At 50.5% G+C, this 15095-nt stretch overlaps 1 protein-coding gene across 1 annotated transcript; it reads right to left on the bottom strand.

Annotated features, from left to right (window-relative positions):
- Positions 1–6434: 6434 nt before the first annotated feature.
- On the bottom strand, positions 6435–14896 carry RHOT2 (ras homolog family member T2). Its single transcript, XM_053471891.1, has 19 exons — positions 14791–14896; positions 13449–13507; positions 12961–13042; positions 11583–11626; positions 11446–11499; positions 11075–11127; positions 10866–10974; positions 10588–10689; positions 9919–10017; positions 9689–9797; positions 9216–9336; positions 8968–9052; positions 8658–8803; positions 8386–8486; positions 7725–7855; positions 7348–7428; positions 7117–7239; positions 6760–6956; positions 6435–6596 (listed from the first exon to the last, which is right to left on the bottom strand). The coding sequence occupies exons 1-19, from the start codon at positions 14825–14827 to the stop codon at positions 6479–6481; spliced, it is 1851 nt and encodes a 616-aa protein (XP_053327866.1). The 5' UTR covers positions 14828–14896; the 3' UTR covers positions 6435–6478.
- Positions 14897–15095: the final 199 nt, after the last annotated feature.

Here is a 15095-nt window from a genome sequence, read left to right as displayed (position 1 = left end):
TTCTATCAGAAGATTTTATTTCATGAATAAAGACGACAAAAACACCGATCCGGATAAATCCCCGCGTGGGGGGGGCGTTCCGTGGAGACGACATTCGGGGGAATAATTCGATTTGGGGGTCCCTGACAGCTCCTCAACTCACAGTCCACGCGATTCACCCCCCCACACCCCGCGCGAACACCTGCAGCAGCCCCCGCCGACACACGCACCCCACGGACACACGCACCCCACGGCACCCCGCGGCACCCCACGGCAACCTCAACCTCTCCAACTACTGCACCGCTTCCACGGAGTCATCCCCCGGAGTAAGGACGTGATATGGCGGCGGCGGCAGTAGTAGTAGTAGCGGGGCACTGGGACGCGGTAGACACAACACATATCCAGCCGCGCCGTACAGGACACTGAATTTCCCCCCAAATTAGAGAAACATTAATCCTGCAGGTCAGACTAGACGGGGGCCGAATGGGGCCGATCTGCCGGCGGGTTCTGGGTTTCTAGGTGTTGTTGAGTCAGTTGGGGTGGGTTTTTTGCCCTCCTGCCCCCTCGGGGGTAAGATGTGAATTTGTGATGAAAGCACCAGGACGTCTTCTGAGGATCGCCACGGAGACAAAAAGATTTCTGTGATGTCAGGTTTTATTTCCTCCCCAGCCTGAAAATCAGGAGAACAAAACAAGAATATTTACTGAGTCTCTCCTCCCCATCACACCCGCCGCCTCCAACCATCACACCCGCCGCCTCTCCCCATCACACCCGCCGCCTCCAACCTCCCCATCACACCCGCCGCCTCTCCCCATCACACCCGCCGCCTCTCCCCATCACACCCGCCACCTCTCCCCATCACACCCGCCGCCTCCAACCTCCCCATCACACCCGCCGCCTCTCCCCATCACACCCGCCACCTCTCCCCATCACACCTGCCGCCTCTCCCCATCACACCCGCCGCCTCCACCCTCCTCATCACACCTACCGCCCCCACCCTCCCCATCACACCCACCTCCTCTTCCCTCCCCATCACACCCGCCGTCTCCACCCTCCTCATCACACCTGCCGCCTCTCCCCTCCCCATCCCGTCCGTCTCCTCTCCCCTCCCCATCGTGTCGTTGGAGTCCCCTCACTGTATTACCCTCTGCCACTTCTGCTGGGAGGCCGTTCCAGCCGCCATCCGCTACATTCTCACCCTGGTGTCGGATCTCCTCGCTCCTCACCATCTGTGACTTGCGATTAAACGTGATCCCGTTAAACGTCTGATCGATGAAATCGTCCAGATCGGGAAACTCATCAAGGTCTGCAAAACAAGCGTCAGCCTCTGAGCCCGGCTTAGCAGTGGGGGTGAGGGGCGGCTCGATGGGGGCAAATTACCCAGGGAAGGTTCAGTTACCCCTCTGGATGTACCCGCTGGAATATATGCTCCCGGCACTCGCGGGGTTAAACGCCGGAACCATCAAAGTGCCGCCATAGACTGGTAACGAGCGCCTACCTGCAGGGCTGTCGGTGATTTCAGCTTCAGTAGTCGATTGGGGCTAGAAAAATAAACACAATATTAATTAAAATATCAATAATAATAAAATAATGACAAATAATAACAAAAATAATGACAAATATTATTATTATTATTATTAATGTATGTCATTATTTTTGATATTATTTGTCATTATTCTTCTTATTATTATTAATAATAGCAAAACTAATGACAAATATTAATAATGATAAATAATAAAAATGCTGTCTAATAATAATAATGATTAATAATGACAAAAAATTATAATAATAATAAGATAACAAAATAATGACATAATAATATATGTTATTAGTTTTGTTATTATTTGTCATTATTCTTCTTATTATTATGAAAAATAGCAACTAGTGACAAATATTAATAATAATAATGATAAATAATAACAAAAATAAATAATAATGATAAATAATAACAAAAATAATGACAAATAATAATAATGACAAATAATAATAATGATGATAATAATAATAAGTCATTTATTCGCCGATTACCTGCCGTAATTTTGTTGACGTCTCGCGGACGTTGGTAAGAGCTGAAGAACGTCTGTGAGAGACAACAGAGGTTATAGAAAGGGTTAAAACGCGATAAAAGACAGCAAGAGCCGAAGAGACCGGGGATTCGTGACAGCCGACGCCAAACGAAAAGAGACGTCCAGGGTGTCTCTGACGGAGTGGGCTTGGTCTTCCAGTTGACCAACTGCTTGGTCTTCCCGGTCCCCGTGGACCGGGGGCATTCTCACAGCCCGTCGGGGGCATTCTGACAGCCGTCGGGGGCATTCTCACAGCCGTCGGGGGCATTCTCACAGCCGTCGGGGGCCGGGTTGGGTAAGCAGCAAGACAGTTTTGGGGTGAAATCCACCAAAGGATCGCCGAGAGGGGGAATCGTAGTTACCTCTTCTCCCAAACCACCATCTTCTCCTGAAGAGCTCGCAGCCAACGCTCTCTTTCAAAATGGCTGTCTGAGGCCTGATGAGAGAACGGGAGAGCGGCGCGTTACGGCTGCCACCAGAGAAGCTCATTAAACTCAGACTCTCTTTCCTCGTGTTTTTTCTATACATACAAGCAGGATGGCTTTCCCGTTCTTTAATGTCACCGCAAAAGGGTAACGAACGCCAGCAGGATCGACCGGGGACAAGGACGCCACCTGTATGGGGAGGAAGAATAATATCGGGAAATATTCCAGAAATTTCCGTGGGTTCGGTTCACTAAATAGAAACACAGAACCCGCCGGCAGATCGGCCCCATCCGGCCCCCGTCTAGTCGCCCGTTTCTCCTGCTGTAAAGACTCAAACCTTAATCAGTCGTTGGTCTCGTCTTAGATTCAGGAGCCGTATGCCTACCCCACGCATGTTTAATACCCTCACTGTATTACCCTCTACCACTTCTGCTGGGAGGCTGTTCCACTTATCCACCACTCTTTCAGTAAAGTAAAACTTCCTTGAATCTCATCTAAGTCTCTGTAATCACAGGACTGAGATAAATATAACTAAGAGGTGAGCGTCTCCAATCCACCTTTAGAGGTCTCCAGGGCTGGTGGTCTCGAGGGGTGGTGGGTATCAGCCTGAGGGTCGCGTGAACCCCGCTCAAGGCTCCAGTTGAGGATTAGGAAGCGAAGGTTCTTATATAATATGCATCCGTATCACATGATATAGAATATGGGGGATTAACGCGGGGGTCCCACTAAATCCTCACCTCCTGCAGGTCGATCGTTCCCCATAGCTCTCCCTGAAGAAAGAAGAGAACCATGTGAGTTATAACGGGGCAAATGCCGGGTGGGCCGCTGGCCAACAGCCCCCCACATCCCCGCCCAACCTGCCCTTTCAGCCACCAGCACACTACGTGTGGCCGCGCAGGCCCAGCCAGCAGCAGCACTTCCATCATTGGGTGGCTGCTGGCCTTAAAGTGCCGGCGCCGCGGAGTCAGCCCCAGTCTGGCCCTGCATTCCATCGCTGGACACATGAACAACATTAACCCTTTACCTATAGAACGCATCACATTTAATGACTGACGCAGGACTCCACGCTCGCCACAAGTACCCTGCTTCTAATGTTAAATGTTATGGGACGGGGGGGCACCTCTTTATTGTTGCATCCCCCAATTTTGTAATAGGAAAGTTCCATCCCCCGCAGAATGAAGCTGTACGTCCTCCACTGGAACTTCTGCAAAAGAAAAAAAATGATGAGAGCTTTCGAGGAAAGGTACATTATAATAGCCTCTACCGCTGCTGCTGGGAGACTGTTCCATTCACCCACCACTCTTTCGTTAAAGTAAAATCTCACCAGGTTTTGCCGTCTTTTGTCCAGAATCCCCGATAGCTCGACCGGCAGGTCTTTATTGGCGGCCATCGGTTAATCCGGGAGCCTCAGCGGCTGGTGGGCGCTGCTCGGCACAGAGACTCCTCACACTTCTTCTGCAGAATATCTCCGAGCTCCAGGAAGTCAACTCCTCATAAATACCAGTTCCTGGACTCTTGTTTTTCTTTTTATGGCAGTTACGGGTTCAAAGTTCACGTGGAAATTCCCATTATCTGTGAAGGAAACCCAGAATCTGCCAGCGGATCGGCCCCCATCCGGCCCCCGTCTGTAAAGACTCAAACCTTAATCAGTCGTTGGTCTCGTCTTAGATTCAGGAGCCGTATGTCTACCCCATGCATGTTTAATACCCCCGCTGTATTACCCTCTACCACTTCTGCTGGGAGGCTGTTCCACGTATCTACCACCCTCTTGTGTTACATTTAAACCTCTCTGTTTTGAATCAAAATAAGTCACGAGGAACGTGTGAAGGACGTTCCGACACGTGGCTCCTCAGAAACAAGAAATGACTTGTGGTCTGCCGGCCAGCGGCAAAAAGACACGAGTCAAGATCTTGGAATCCAAATCCTCTTAAAGATGAACTTTAAATAATAAAAGATTAGTAAATGTTATCAATTACCAGCTAGAATGCCAACAAATCCCCTTGTTTTGCCTAAAATAACCTCACATGATCACTTTACGGTTTCTGTGAATAAGGTTTTTGTGGTCTGCGGCGAGCCAATGAAATCGATTCTGTAGACACTGCAAGCGAAAGAGATTCAGACAAATTTTTCTCTTTTTCATTTTTGGCTTCTTCGTTTTCTGCCGACTCAATTAGAAACACGTGTCTAGCCGGATCATTTATGCTGATTGAAAGAAATCTACTATTCAAATAACTTGAAACATTGTTGGCTCTGAGAGGGTTCTAGAACATACGAGGTACGAGGTTACAAAGTATCTTTTATGGGGGCGTATTTTTGTTTTATTTGGTTTATTGACGCCCCCTTTTCGTGTATAATGTAAATTTGGTATTTCAGAAGATTTGGGAAAATACGTTTCATGCGTAATTATTACTCAAATAAATCAAGTGAATTTAAAATAAAAAGTGAAATTTCTGCACTGTTTGAAAATTGGGCAGAATCGGGGAGAATCCAGACAAACATTAAATCAGCAACGAGCCGCGCCGGCTTTAACGGGCCCTAAGTAAACCTCAGCTTTGGGGCCGCTGCTTATTCTTTCTCCCCCCAAAAATGTAATTAAATCCCACGAAAAAGTTTTTTATTTATAAATCCACTAAAAAAAAAAATGAAACGCGCCTCTTACAATTAGTTTTAAAAAAATCCTTTATTTTTGGTGAGAAATCAATACAAAATTCTTCACAGCGGGCGCACGTCACGTGATTCCTCCGACACGCGGCGTTTAAATTCCAGTTCCGTGTTTGGGTAATTATCCGGTTCTATCATAATTATCCGGGGGGGGGTAATATTTACAGCGATGAGGCACATAAAAAAGTGTTTTCCCTGCTCTAGAACCACCGAAAAGTAAGAAAGGCTCTAGAATTTTGCAAATTCCAGTAACTATGACATCACAAAAGTGCCACCCACCCTGAATGGAATCCCTCCCGCTCTATACGTTTGCTGGTGGGCTCTTTCTTGTGATTGGTGCTCGCTTTATACATTTTTCTGGATTTCTTCTGTGATCGCAGGAGACTCGCAGCCCCCCCCGATCCAGACGGCCCCAAAAAACGCTCAAAAAAGTAGTTATCGCTATAAATATAATGATATAAAGTGTTAAATACTTTCTTAACACTGAATTAACACCGTGTCTGCCGAAGCCACGGGGGTCCGAAATAATCCTTCGCCCGACGTTCCTCTAAAAACCCCGCCGGAAGGTACAGGGAAGCAGGGATTCTGGTCCTAAAAGTGACGCAGTTGCCATAGTAACAAATGGAATGTTCCCGGAGATCGCACGGCTTTTAGCACCAGAACTTCTCCCACAAAATACTCTTTTAAGATGAAAGATCGCGTGTCAAAAAAAATAAACGTTGAGATAACGCAGACGCCACGGGCGGATGTTTTAATAGGAAGGAGATCTCGGAGTGAGAGACGCAGGTGTCGGTGACCCAGCAAAGGTGGCTTCTGTACGCTTGGGGGATACTCAGCAGCGCGGCTTGGATGAAACCAGTTCTCCCAGTATCGGACCGTGGCCATAACACGCAGCTTCCAGTACCGCGGCAAAAGGGTTAAATCCTTGAGGGAGAGCGGGACCCGGATGACACCGACCCCCGAGAAGCTAAAAGGGTGAGAGGCAGGCAGGAGGCGCGGAAATTAGTAACATGAAACCCGCTGGGAATCAATCGCTTTGGTCTCACGTGGCGCGCCGCCACCGAAAGCGTTCCACGGACGCAAAAAGAAAGGGTTAAAACGCAGAGTAAAAGGACCGGTGCCGGCCGTAGTGTCTCTGTGGGCCGGTACAGGGGCTATAAAAGCGTTACCGGACCCGTGGGTTTAGGAAGAAAGCATATATGGGACGGGTGCAGTCCCTCAAAAGTGTATAGAGCCACGTATGTAAACCGCCCCGGGGGTCCCCGCGAGACGGCACAGTGACCGCGGTCAGCGCCCAGGCTTTAACGTCTGTAGGCAGAGTCATCGGGTTAGAGGGGACGCTGCGGGTCATTTGCTCCGTTGCAGCGCTTTGAAGAGTGTGAATCCAACAACGGCGGCGACTGTGGCCCCCAGGGCCACTCTCAGCCAGAATGACGCGGTACTGAGCTCCGTGTCATGCAGGTGGCTACAGGAAGAAAAAGAAGACAAGGAAGCGTCACTGCAAAGGATTGTGGGAGACGGAATAGCGGTAACGTCACCCCCGTACATACCCTCCTTATCTATGACTCTTATTACCCCACCTTTATCTGTAACACCCATCCCCCCTACCCCCCCTGCCCGGTACTGACGGGAAGGCAGCAGCCGTGGCGAGCTTGTTGTAGACGACCTTGTCCGGGACCCCCTGGCAGGTGAAGTGATACGGCGGGGGCAGCCGGTGCTTGTGGCAGAACTCGGAGGGCGAGATCCCGTGCTGCTGCTTCACTTCCCCGAGGTCGGACTTACAGCCCACGAACAGGCATGGCGTCTGGCTCTCCATGTAGTGCTGCTGTAAGGGAACAGGCACGAAGGCGTGTGAATACCGTGTGCAGGAACACATAACACGCCTAATGTCCGTGAATTTAAATATTGGTCACGGCCCTTCAGAGGGACGATTCTTGTGGAAGAAACACAAACGGGGGGGGGACGCGCGAGGAAAATAAGCCCACCTTATAGATGCTGGCACAGTAATTGAAGGACTTTGGATCGCTGACATCATACATGAGACAAGCGACATCACAGGCAGCGTCTGATGCCTTCAAAAACTCCGTGTCCACGTCCACCTCGAAGAGCTAAGGGAAAACATAAATGTGATTCAGTGACACTGCTTTTTACACCGAGGTTAAAGGGTTAAAGCAGGACAGAGCCGCCCGGCCCCTGCTTTATTTCAGGTGACTCACAATGAGATATTTCTCTTGACCTCCAACCAGCACCGTGTTCACAGAGTACAGAGAAGACTCGTGACGCCTCTGCAGCTGCTCCTGGGAAAAAACCCCCCAAAAAACAGAATAAAAAAGGTTCAAATAAAACAGAAATCGATAAATCTAGTGAATGAGCGAAAGAGACAGAAAGAGCCCAAAAATCCGATAAAACAGAGTGAGATTGGGAAAAAGCCGCAGAAAGACACAAAAAGAAAAGGACGTAAAGCGAGGATGGGGAGACGGGTCGGTTTAGAGCAATGGGAGTTGTAGTTCTATTGAGTTGGCACCCAGCGGAAGCTTTGGGGGTCCCGGCTGAGAAGGGGGAGGCACGCAGACCCCATCTACACGCCGCTCACCTCCAGGCTCTGCCCCAGGAACGTCCGCAGGAAGGCAGATTTCCCCGTCCCCCGGGGGCCGATGACTTTACACAGGAAAACGTTCCTCTGCGTCTGTCCTTTTTCCAGGTCTATTCTCTTCTCCCGAGTGACTGAAGGGACAGACGGACATTAGAGGGGCGGGAGACGGACGGACAGACAGACCCACAAACAACCCGGCGATTCACCGACCCAGGGGCCACAAAATCCAATATGACAAAATCCGGCCACCATGGACAGCAGCCGTGGAATGTAAGGGGCAGCGGATGGGTTGCAGATATTGGGTGAAGGTTTTCACACCTTGGACATTTCATGGCGAGGTTCGGTACCGCTTGAGGGTCTCAGATAACTTATGGGGTCTCATAACTGGGGTGTTTTTAACTCTTTCCCCTCTGCAATCGGGGAGCCAATGAATTACCCTGACGGGTATTAATCGGACACACAGGTGCAAAGAGATAACATGGAGTGTTCTTATTTTACATGTAATTGCACCGTTCACTGCGACGCATTTACCAGATCTGATGTCCTTTCATTTTTTTGTCTGAAAAATCTGTATAATTTTATACTAAGTAAAAAAAAAAATACATAAAGGGGAAAATATGACATTTGCCAAACGAATGACATTTAGGCGATCAGTGCCCACCCGTGATGGCTTGAGTCTGGCTTTCCTGCTCGCAGAGGATGGGGTATCCCAAGTAACCGAGGTGCTCGAGGCATCGATGGACGTCCAGGTACGCCACCATCCTGCCAGACGGGGAGAGAGAGACGGAAAAAGTCAGAACATAAAGGAAGGAGAAAGGCAGACAGCGACGCTGGAGTCCAGATATCCCTGGGTCCAGGCTGCCCCCCCCCGGAAGGACGGATCCTCAAGCTTTAGCCCACAGAAAGGGTTAACACACGAGTCCGATGTCTTACATCCACTGGCACAGGTAGCCGTGCAGAGGCAGGTAGCCCCGCTCGCCCGTGCACACCGTGCTGTGAAGCTCCGGCCCCCACGGGGTGTAGGGGAAGACACTGAAATAACTCTGCAGCTCGCCCGGACTCAGAGCCCCGTCGCCGTCCTGCCGGGACACAAAGGGGACAGCGTTAATCCGCATCACTATCACGTGTGTGAGTGTATGTGAGTGAGTGCGTGCGAGTGAGTGTGAGAGTGTGTGTGAGTGAGTGTGCGAGTGAGTGTGTGAGTGTATGTGAGTGAGTGTGCAGCGCGGGAGGCGGCACTCACCAGGTCGTGCTTCTCGAACACCTTCTGCAGGAATTGGTACCCGAAGTGATTGAGCTCGGTGGAGGAATCGTGAGGGACGCGGATCCTGCGCCGGGAGGAAGAGGGAACGGCAGTCGGTAAGGAGGGAGAGGGAAAAGGAACGAGGACACGGCGGTCTCGGGGACGCCGGCGACCGTATATTCGGGAGTCTCTACGCTTAAAGTGATTTGGGGCAGTAAGAAGAAGCCACGGCAGCCGGTTTGACTTACGGGGGGTAGAGGTAGTCATCCGTCAGCTCCAGCGCGTCGTCGTAGCCGAAGCGTCTGAGAATGGTCCAGGTGGTCTCGTGGCGGCCGCGCTGGATGAACAGGGTGTTCAGGAAGAGGAAGCCTGCGTGTTCCAGACGCGAGATCATTTAAAGGTCAGTTTAGATCAGCACCTCCCGGCGCATGACCTTTATACCCAATTAAAACATTTCATAGACTCTACTAATAACAAGAAATAACAACTTTATGGCGCTCCGGCCCAACCGCCAAAGGTTCTTTTAAAGGAGACTCGTGAGGCTAACGGGAGAATCTCATCTGTCATCTAACCTGCCGAACTAAAGACAAATAAATACATTCATCGAGGATCCTAGATTGATCGTTTGATTTATTGCCAGGCCAGTAAGGCTGGAGTTGGGGGGTATATAGCGGTACCGGCACTGATACACACACATTGGGGTTTTCCTCCCCGTTCGTACCGGTCAGTGTAAGTCCGTTCTCCCGCACGCCGTCTGCCGTGTTCTTCCTCACCACCATCTTCACGTCTTCCAAGGCTTGGGGCGCCAGCGGGTTCCCGAAGCAGGACTGCTGCCTCCCAAAAAGAGACAGTTCCGGTCAGGCAGGGAGGGGAAAGCGAGAGGAGAACGTTCTAGATCATGTAGTGCGGACGGGACACGGGGACAGCACACGCGGCGGGTTCCCCGCTTACCTGGAAATAGTTGAGTTCTGCGTCGCTCAGGATCTGGTTGTTGTCTTGATCGGAGATGCTGAAGATTCGGGTCAGAGCTTTAATGCACTGCGGCCGCAGCTAGAAGAGAACCGGAAAAACACTCCTAACGCCTCGTCTACATCACCCTCCCCGTCACAGCGTGGAGAGCATTTCCCTGCAGCTACACGCCTGGAGTATCTAGAACACGAGAGGCGGAAGACCAGACACAGGACGCACTCTGACATGTTTCATCCCGCGCCCCCAGCCATGAAGCGCATCGCGCTATTACCGCAGCTCAGACTCCTCCGCCCCGTCTAGTCGCCCGTCTCTCCTGCTGTAACGACTCAAACCTTAATCAGTCGTTGGTCTCGTCTTAGATTCAGGAGCCGTATGTCTATCCTGCGCATGTTTAATCCCCTCACTGTATTACCCTCTACCACTTCTGCTGGGAGGCTGTTCCACTTATCTACCACCCTCTCAGTAAAGTAAAACTTCCTTCCATTCCATCTACACCTCTGACTCTCTAGGTTCAGATCACGGCCTTTCCTTCCAGTACTAGGTCTGGGTCTGATCTACCAAGCGAACGAACATATTTTGAGACAGGATAGCGTGGCATAAGCCGGGATCCCATTACCGCGGGGTTAAAGCTCAGACCGAGCACGGACTCACCTGCTTCTCCTCGGGGTCGTACAGCGGTGCCGTGGGGTGCAGAACCGCCTTTTGGGCGTAATAGAAGACCTCAGAGATATTCTTCAAGTTTTTTGCTGAACACTAGAGGAGGGAAAAAGTATTTCTGGGGTCAATTCTACCAAACGACGTATTTATAAGCATTATCTCCAAAAAGAGAACACGGGAGGCCGCGGGGCGTGCGGAGAAGAATAATAACCAATTAGAGATAAGAATAATACATGCAGGAGCCGCAGGAATCCGGCCCCCGGGGGCCTTACCTCCACACAGGTCTCTATCTCAGAGAACTGGTTCATAATGGGTAAGATGGCCTCCATGGAGCTGCCGCACTGCAGGTCGGATTTATTGCCCACTAGGATGATGGGAAGCCTGCAGGAGACACGAGTTACGTTAGTCGGCCATCCTGACATCGCTCGGGGGGGGTTGCTTTAGGAGCCCCCGCCGGACCCTTTCCTCCCGGCCGCTTTACCTGTAATTCCGTTCTGCGTTGCCGTTCACCAGGGGGATCCATTTGGATGAGATCTGAAAAAGAGAAGCGGCGGCTTAGCCGAGTGACACCGCCGGAGCAGCGCATGTACACCAGCTTCACGCAAAAGTTGTAAAGCGAGGAGGGCGAGGCATGACGTGCGGGTGAGCTACATGTGTGCTGATCTGCACGGCTGAGCCGGCGATTACCGGACGAGATCAGATGCAGGACAGAAACCGCCGATGTTATACATTATACATATTCCCGTCTCCTCTGTCTACAAACAACGGCAATAACCACTCAACCATTCAGGCAGAAGAGCCCAGCAGGTCCCGGCAGAAGAGCCCAGCAGGTCCCGGGCCGGCCCGTCTCACCTTCTCGATGGTGTTTAAGTCCGTGACGTCGTACACCACGCACACGACGTTCGCCTGGAGAAAGAGGACGCAGCGTTAGTTGTAGGAGCGTCGGGTTGAACGGTGTAACGGTTCCGAGCGGACGCCCCCCGCCTCACCTTTGTTACTTCCTCCAGGAGTTCCTCCTCCGTTTGCTCCGCTTCTGTTTAACAAAAACACAGCGTTTGCCGTCAAATTAACATTAAAAAATAAGAAAAAATAGAGGTAAAAAAAATGTACTCAATATGAAGGATTCGTAGGAATTATCAGCCGAGCTGGAAACCGTTATCGGGACTTCCATGACAGCAAAGCGGACCCTTTACGTTTCCGCGGCGTCCAGTTTGCAAACATGTATTTTTTTTTTTTTGCAGAATCCCCCCCATATTCGTTTAACCCTCTAAACCCCAGCTATTTCCCGTTCTAGATATGATTTGAATGGCAGTGCGTTCCTTCAAGCAGCCAATCAGTGGCAGTGCATGTCGGACCACGGAGAAGGGCAGCTGTTGCAGCAGGGCAACAGCTTCTGTGTCGGGTAAGGGTTTTATTTTCCCTTTAAGCTGCGCTTAAAAATTATTGGGGCAATAAAGTAAAAAAAATCATAACATTTGCGTTTAAATCTCTTTTCGCTTTGTGTTTTATGGATTTACGGCCGTTGCAGCGCATGCTTCTGTTTAATGTGATTTCTGTGTGTTTAACCTCATCCCACAAAACACATAAACCCCATCACAACAGGTCAGAATGTGAAACTAGACGGACGGAAAGAAAGTTTTACTTTACTGAGAGGGTGGTAGATAAGTGGAACTTGGTCTAAGACGAGACCAACGACTGATTAAGGTTTGAGTCTTTACAGCAGGAGAGACGGGCAACTAGACGGGGGCCTGATGGGGCCGATCTGCCGGCGGGTACTATGATTAGAATGAATATACAGTATATATATATATATATACACACACACACGCTCCATTAGTAACAAAACACGCAGCGGAATATTTTTAGACGCGTGGATGCGTTTAGCAGATGGGCTTTTCTTCCTACGCTGCTTACGCCATCCGTTCACAGTTTGGAGACGCGAAGCGCGCCGGGAAGCAGCTGATGAAACAGTTTGTGTTTTTCTAAGTTTCCTCTTTTGCCAAGATGCGAGCCGTGTGATAAAATACAGTAGCCATGGAAACCGTGTGTTCCCAAATTGCCTCTGAGCGCCGTGTTTTTTTTCTTTTTGGGCGGCACATGGTGAACGGCGACCGAGTATCAGCGTATCATTAATGCCCCAACGAAGGGCATTATCTGCCCCAGACGCGCAGTTATACAAACACCGGGTCCATTTCTTCTCTTCTCAGTACGAGGATCGGACAGAACCCTCTTCTTGTTTGCGGCATCCAGTTTCGGGTCAAACACTCAGCGCTTTGTTAGGTCGCCGTTAAAGGCCGCCGGGACACGGCAGCGAGAGACAGGACCCTCACACAGCCCCCCCCCGAAGGGGCCGGATTAACTACATACCTGAGAAATCCACGATGTGCGTCGGGACTCGCTCCGGGGTGACGTCGGCCGGTATGGTGATTTCTTCGGCGCGCGCCGGGACCTTTCACATAAAGCATGGAGATTTTGTGAGCTTTTTACCGTCACCGAGCGACACAACGAAGCGCGCTGAGAACGAACCCCGCGTTCCGAACCTTAATCTAAAGCTGCTGTCCCACTTACACGAGATATCGATTATACTCTCTGGTTGGTTAAGCAAATAAAACCTTAGACCTGCCATTTCTTTTCTCTGAAGGTCTGATCGCAGCAGGCTATCGGCGCCCGCTTTCGTGTCACGTGACAATCAGGGGCTCCTGAGTAAAGAATTACCCCCGGGAAGGGTTTGCGCGTTCAGCGGGGCGCTGAGAACACTTTTTCTGACGCAGCCTTTTGTGTTACGTTCGGCAGTGTAGGTGGAACAGCAGCTTTAAAGGTTTACGCAGCCAGACTTGCTGAAGGAGCCCACTCACCTCATCAGGGAATTCCTCGCCCACCAGAGCCATAACCAGGGACGTCTTCCCCACCTGGGCTATAAAGACAGAAAACGAGGAGAAATTAACATCTTCAGCAAGAAAAACCGAGGATAGAAAATGAAACTCCAGAGAATCGCGCGCCGCGTCCGAGTCTGAACATTTATCCGTTATTATCTGTTATTAAAGGGGCACGCCGGGCGTCATGTGCTCTTTAACGCATGTGATAACTGCGTGGTCCCTTTAACTGATGCAAAAGCATCCAGGATTCTGAAGAATCCCCCCTATATACATTTGCCCCCCACTTACACCGACCCACGGGGAATAGGATTCAAGTTGCAAAGGTCGGGATTAATCGTATGAAGTAAAGTGCTGTTGATCTAGTTTGAGCGGGTGACTCCAACCATACGATATCAGAATCTACAATATGCAGGTTTCCCTTTACTGGGACAGTGGTAGATAAGTGGTACAGCCTCCCAGCAGAAGTGGTAGAGGGTAATACAGTGAGGGGATGGAAACATGCATGGGATAGACATACGGCTCCTGAATCTAAGACGAGAAAGCAGGAGAGACGGGCGACTAGACGGGGGCCGATCTGCATAGGAGAATTGGTATTATCATTCTGTAACCGTGCACTGGAGTCTATTCACTAAACAGAGCGTCTGCAGGAGGGTCGCAGTTTTCCGATACATTATGAAGGTTCTGCTGCGGGAAGCGCCGGGCCGGCCCTGTATAATGTATAGTTGAATCAGTGAGATTTTTTTCAGTCTCCTCACCCACTGAATAAAAAAAAAGGGCAAATCCGGTGAAGACGACACCTTTAAAGGGTTAAACGAAGATCGCATTCCACGTAGGTCTCTCCTAGACGGCCTCAAAAGCTTGCAATCTACTGTACTTGAGTTATTCAATACATTTATTTATATAGCGCCTGCAGATTCTGTAGCGGAGTTACAATAAGGATACGGTGGAAAATAAATAAGAAATTAACAGACAGACACACAGAAGGAGAAAATGTCGCTGGTCCTCGGAGCTTACAATCTATTTGGTTATTATCTTTACCAAATGTACTCTTTGCCTTTCTATGGCTAACACGGTACAACTTTTACCAGCCATTGAATCATACATTATACGGGGCCAGCTAAACTCTTCATAGTGAGGGAGACAGCTCTCCGTTTAGTGAATACACCCCCGTGTAATGTGTGCGCACTCCTCCAAGCCACACTCAGTATGGAGTGTACACTCCCACTCTGCAGAGGTGACATTGACACGCTTTCCCACCCTCACATTCCCTTTTCTGAGGGGCCCTTCTCCACCCCCGGGGTATAACGAATTTCCCTCTCACCCTCCCCCAGCAGGAGGATCCTCACGTCCCGCTTCATGGCTCCGGTGTCACCTCCAACTTCCGGGTAAGCGGAGGACCAGCAAGCGACTGGCTGCCTCCGCTTCCGGTTTCCCTGACATAGACAGTGTCGTCACTTCCTGCACGCGAGAGTCAGCGCGCGGCAAGGCTGCCATGGTAACGTTGGGGGCGCGGCCCTCGCTGTACCTGCCTGATAGCACGTAAGCCTGCCAGCTGCAGCGATAGCGCGGAGCCCCCTCACCTTCCTGAGCGAGGAGCGGGCACTCCCCCGAGTGGCCCCGAGCATA

Source organism: Spea bombifrons, chromosome 7 (genome assembly GCF_027358695.1).
Source record: "Spea bombifrons isolate aSpeBom1 chromosome 7, aSpeBom1.2.pri, whole genome shotgun sequence".
NCBI classification, from domain to species: Eukaryota; Metazoa; Chordata; class Amphibia; order Anura; family Pelobatidae; genus Spea; species Spea bombifrons.
The sequence above is the reverse complement of the archived record's forward strand: the minus strand, read 5'-3'. Positions and strand labels throughout refer to the sequence as shown.